The sequence below is a fragment of the Alligator sinensis genome, unplaced genomic scaffold (assembly GCF_000455745.1).
Source record: "Alligator sinensis unplaced genomic scaffold, ASM45574v1 scaffold301_2, whole genome shotgun sequence".
Classification (NCBI taxonomy): Eukaryota; Metazoa; Chordata; order Crocodylia; family Alligatoridae; genus Alligator; species Alligator sinensis.
The window spans coordinates 207622-213051 of record NW_005841874.1 but is presented as its reverse complement, the minus strand read 5'-3'; the positions used below and the strand labels follow the sequence as shown (position 1 = coordinate 213051).

Sequence of the window (5430 nt, the reverse complement as noted above, 5' to 3'; positions counted from 1 at the left end):
GATGAGCCGCAGCCCAAGGTGGTCTTCTGATTCAGAAATGTCAATTCCTGGGAATAAGTTTAATTATTTATTGAGAGCTCCTCTGTGTACAGCCCTACAGAAGGATGGGATCCCAGGAAGCTTACAGCATATATCTAACATAGCTATTAGGATAAGAGGTACTAGAGAATTCTTTGCTGAAACCAGTCTTTGCTGGAAAATGCTGTTTTGTCTCAATAAAATGTTTTGCAAAAACGGTTTCTGGGAACTCGCCACAGAACACAGGCAGGTTTCTGCTGGGGCACCTGGCATCCAATCTGGGCCCTGCCACGTATGTTTATATTTCATTCTTATCACTATAATAAATCAGAGGGAACTAAAGAGGATAAGTGATAAATATACAGGATGCAGAATACATGATATACTTAATGTGAATGTTTTTCCTCAGAAAAAGTCCAGCAGGAACTGGATGCTGTGCTGGGTCCCTCCCACACAATATGCTATGAAGATCGCAAGAAACATCCCTACACAAATGCTGTAGTTCATGAGATTCTGCGTTACAGTAGAGTTGTCTTAATTGCACTTCCCAGGGCAAGTGTGAGAGACACGGACCTGCTGGGGTTTTCAGTCCCAAAGGTACGGAGACATGGCCTATTTTAATATGCTTCTCTTCCATCTAATATTAGAAAGCAATATTAATACAAATATTCCTATTTGTACTAGGAAATTGCATCAACTCATTCCCAAATGCACTGTGATGTTTTTCCTAAATTAATTTTTTGAGTTTCTCCCTATGGCCCTGATTGAGGTAAGCATCCATATTCAGAAGAGAGCACTGAAGAACCTCAAAGCTGCTTTAAAAGGGGTGGGGTAGCTGTCTCTTAGAAGTGCACAGCGTGTGGATCAGAAGGTTACCTCTGCATGAGCCTCTAGCAGTAGCAGTTAGCCAGATCACCCTAACATTGACCTGGATTGAAGTAGGGTTGAAATGGGGGTGTTTTTGCTCCACTTGTATTGTGAAAGCATCATGCAGACATAATGTTTGCATTATAGGTTTATATCAGTATCCCTTGAAAGGGATCTGATTATTATATCCCTTAGGTACATGTTCAAGGTTAAACATATGTGTAAAAGTTCCTGAATAAGGATGCACTGAAGTGCTTTCTTACTTGGGGACCTGAATGTTCGTATCCTGCAAGTGTTGGCAGAGCCCAACAAGAGCCATTCTCCTTGTAGCACAATATTATAAACTAGCTGAAAGCCACAAAACATTGTGATTAATTTTTTATTGCAAGAGTGTTTCTTGAAATACAGAATTTTTAGTTATCCTTTCACCAAATACTGTAACAGAATCAAAACTTCTTACCCTTGAAAGCCACTGTCTTCGCCACTGTTCTGCTGCCTTCCTGAGGCAGCCAGCCCATTCCCAGGAGGTCCCAAGTGGTGGGAAGGCAGCAGGGAAAGTGCACAGGGTGCTGGAAGGCCACCAAGCCTGAGCTTCCCTGAGCACACCCGCGCTTCCAGCACCCCATGCACCATTGGATCTGGTGGGTGCTGTCTGTGAGCTGGGGCTGCACCTGCCCAGACAGCCCTGGGGCTCCCTCACAGTTCAGGGGCTGCGTGACCGGCGGCAGCTCACAGGGGCAGGCTCCGTGGAGGGGGAAAAAAAAGCGGTGAGGGACCTGATCTTTTTTTTTTTCCTCCTGGGCTAGGGACAGGCATTACACACAAACTGGTTTAAGTGATCAGAAACTGGTTTCAACCTGTAACAGAACAGATGTTCAGTGCACATAAACCAGTTTGAAAATGGCTGAAACTGGTTTGAGATAAACCTGGTTGAATGTAGTATCAGATTTAATTGATTTTGGTCAAACCAGTTTATGCAATTTCTGTCCCAGACCCCCTCCTGATTTAAGTTAAATCAGAGTCCTCCAGCATCCCAGATACTTTGCAATCTTTGGCTGGGCTCTGCTCTCTTCTCCAGCCCAGCAGGGCTGACCCTTTCCCTCTGCTCCCCAGCTGCAGCTCCAGCAAAGACTGCAGACACAGCGGGGTCTGCCTGGCTTCCTCCTGCTCCCTTTCTCCCCCTCACCACTCCCTGCTTAAGCAGCAATCCCCACTACCCTCTGCCTTACACAGACACCTCTCAGCATTAGTGGGCATACCACACGCTGGCTACGGTGATGTGGGAGATGAGACAAAGGCAGACAGGACAGTGTCGGCTCAGGGTTTTTGGAGCTAATCAACAGGTAGCTTGTAATGTCCCTCCGTTCCTTCCTTGGAAAAAGTTGTTTAAGAGCTTGAAGGCTGTTGTTTGTTTGATGAGCCGATAAATGCTAACAACTCCCGGTGTAACTCCCTGCTGTGTAACTCAGTGCTCTGTTATCAACAGCGAGGGGGGAGAGGAACCCCTCCCTAATCAGAGCATCCTGCTAGGGCCTGGCAACCCCACCCCCAGCACTATAGAAGGGAAAGGAGGGCTGCTGTAGCACCCCCGGCTTCTAGCCTGAGCCACTGCAGGCATCTGCCAGCATTTCCTCAGTCCAGGGGGGATGTCAGTATAATTACAAACCAGTTTAGCCTAGCCAGGTTAGATTAACCTGCAAAGATTGAACCAATTCAGGCTTGGGCTTTTTGAATGTCTGTCCCTAGCCCCAGAGCCTGCCGGTATCTCCTGTGGCTGAGGAGCAAGTTACCCATGGGCCCTGAGCTGTGGGAGACCCCAGTGGTGCCCTCTGCATTGGCGGCACCCCCCGGGCAGCATACACTCACTGGCACCCTACCTGGGTGGTCCCGGTGGGTGCTGCCACTGTGGTGGGAACTGTGGAGCCCTCCACAGTTCAGGGCCCACCAGCAGCTCGCTCCCCAGCCATGGGAAAAGCAAGCAGGCTCCAGGAAAAAGAAAAAGGATCGGGCTCCTCACCACTTTTTTTTTTCCCTTTGGTGGAGACTGCAGTCTGTCCGGAGCACTCTGATTGGTCGTTTCAGTAAGCATTGTGATTGGCTGCCAAGACAACCAATCAGAGTGCTCTGGACAGACAGAATAAGCCTATTATTATTATAGATGAGCTCTATGTCATACATGTTAAAAGTTCTGCATTTTGGACTGTGGCAATAGGAGGTCTGAGAACAGCTGTAGAAAATACCCCATTTATTCCCACTATGTTTTGATCTGTTCCTAGTGAGACGTGTTTCTCATCCTGTCACTAGAGCTGATCAGAACAGGGAAAAATCACTGTGAAATGTGACATTTCAAAGTTGTTTTCATGCCACTGCTTTCTAATCAGAATGACTTTTTTTTGTTTGTTTTCCTAAGAAAAAATTAGAATCTTTATTTTCCCCTTTTCTACCTTTTTTGCTTTTCTTATGGACTGTGGTACAATAAATGATACATGGAAATTCTTTCTTTCTTGTTTTCCATATTCTTCTTTTTTTATTTTTTATCTTTTGCTTGTCTATAACATTAAAAGTTTTTCAACTTGACCAAAATTGTAGAAAAGCAAAAAGGAAAAGGAGTTTCTTTATCTCTGGTCCCACAAAAAATACACAAGAAAAAAAGAGAGAGGAAAAGGAAAAACAAAAACCATGACATTTCAGATTTTTCAATTTTGCTAATGAAATCTGAAAAGTAGAAAAAGTGAAAACTTTGCAAAAGTGTGTAGTTTCAGAGCAAGGTCTTATTTAGCGTAAAAAAAAGTTTTAGATGAAGAATTTCAATGAGATCTACCTGTGAATGTCTCTATGATGCAGTAAATTATGACTCAAAGCTCTCTGTTTCTGTCTTCACTGACTGATCTAACGAATAGAAATCCTGAACAGAACTGACGCAATGGCTGTTTCTTTGCAGAACACGATCATTTTATCAAATATTGACTCTGTTCTTACGGACCCTGGGCAATGGGAGACGCCTGAAGAGTTCAACCCAAACCACTTCCTGGACAAGGATGGAAACTTTGTGAGCAGAGAAGCCTTCTTGCCGTTCTCCACAGGTAAAAGCAGTGACAACTAAATGACACTGAATGAGGCCTGGTTCTATGACAAACATAGTATATGATCACAAAAGACTGTATCAGACCGCATACACGCCAGAGGGCCCAAATACAACTGCACACTTCCTAACTGTTGAGTGCTTGAGCTTACCCCCATCATGGGTAAGCCCATCATGGCTCACCACCAGGGTCAGGACCTTAAGATCCATAGTAGAGACTTTGGTGGCTGTAGTCTTCGCTGTGGAGCAGCCACGTGCAACTGCTAGTGGTTTCACAGCCATCTGAAGAAAAGGTAAATTGAAAACCAGGTATCCCTGATTCCTGTCCCATTTTAGGAGAGGACGGTTTCGCCATAAAGCTGGCAAGTCAGTCAGCAATACAGAAGTCTTCGACTTCAGGAAAGCTGACTTTGACAAGCTCAGGAAGCTTGTCAGGGAGGCCCTAAAGGGCCACAACCCAAAGGGGAGGGGAGTTCAGGACAAGTGGTTGCTCCTCAAGGGAGCGATCCTGGATGCGCAAGCAAAGTCTATCCCGCCTCGGAGGAAAGGCAGCAAAAGGGCACAGCAGCCCCCTTGGCTCTCCAGGGAACTGGCAGACCTCCTGCGTCTTAAAAGGAAGACCTACAAAGGATGGAGGACTGGAACCACCACCAAGGAGGAATACTCTGCTCTGGTCCGGAACCAGGAAAGCCAAGGCTGCGATGGATGGAACTCCAGCTAGCTACAAATATCAAGGACAATAAAAAGTCCTTTTTTAGATATGTGGGGAACCGAAGGAAAAGCAAGGGCAACATTGGACCCCTGCTAAACCAGATGGGACAACTGACAACCGATGCCCAGGAATAAGCAAACTTGCTAAATGGGTACTTTGCGACGGTTTTTCACCAGTCTCGTGAGACAACCCTGCCCACTGCAGGACAGGGAGGCCCGGGTGAGGGAGATCCCTTACCACCATCAAAGCTGACCTCGTGAAGAAACACCTTGACAGGCTGGATACCTTCAAGTCAGCCGGCCCTGACAGTTTACACCCCAGGGTACTCAAGGAGCTGGCGAGCATCATAGCTCAGCCCCTGGCACGGATCTTTGAGAACTCCTGGCGCGTTGGTGTAGTGCCCGACAATTGGAAGAAGGCCAATGTGGTGCCTATCTTCAAAAGAGGGAGGAAAGTGGATCCGGCAAACTACAGGCCCATCAGCCTGACCTCTATCCTGGGAAAGGTCTTGGAAAAGATTATCAAAGAGGTCATCCTATACAGGCTAGCTGATGGCAATATCCTGAGGGATACCCAGCATGGGTTTGTTGCAGGTAGGTCTTGCTTGACCAATCTCATTTCCTTTTATGACCAGGTGACCTATCATCTGTACAAGGGGGAAGAGATTGATGTCATATATCTTGATTTTAAAAAAGCCTTTGATCTGGTATCTCATGATCACCTCTTGGCAAAACTGGCCAACTGTGGCCTC

At 46.3% G+C, this 5430-nt stretch overlaps 1 protein-coding gene across 1 annotated transcript in view; it reads left to right on the top strand.

Moving 5' to 3' along the window:
- Positions 1-5430, top strand: part of LOC102376427 (cytochrome P450 2J6-like) — a 24474-nt gene that overhangs the window by 13085 nt on the left and 5959 nt on the right. The window contains exons 7-8 of the mRNA XM_006017101.2: positions 428-615; positions 3827-3968. Of these exons, the coding sequence (XP_006017163.1) occupies positions 428-615; positions 3827-3968 (330 nt within the window). The remainder of the gene's footprint in view (positions 1-427; positions 616-3826; positions 3969-5430) is intronic.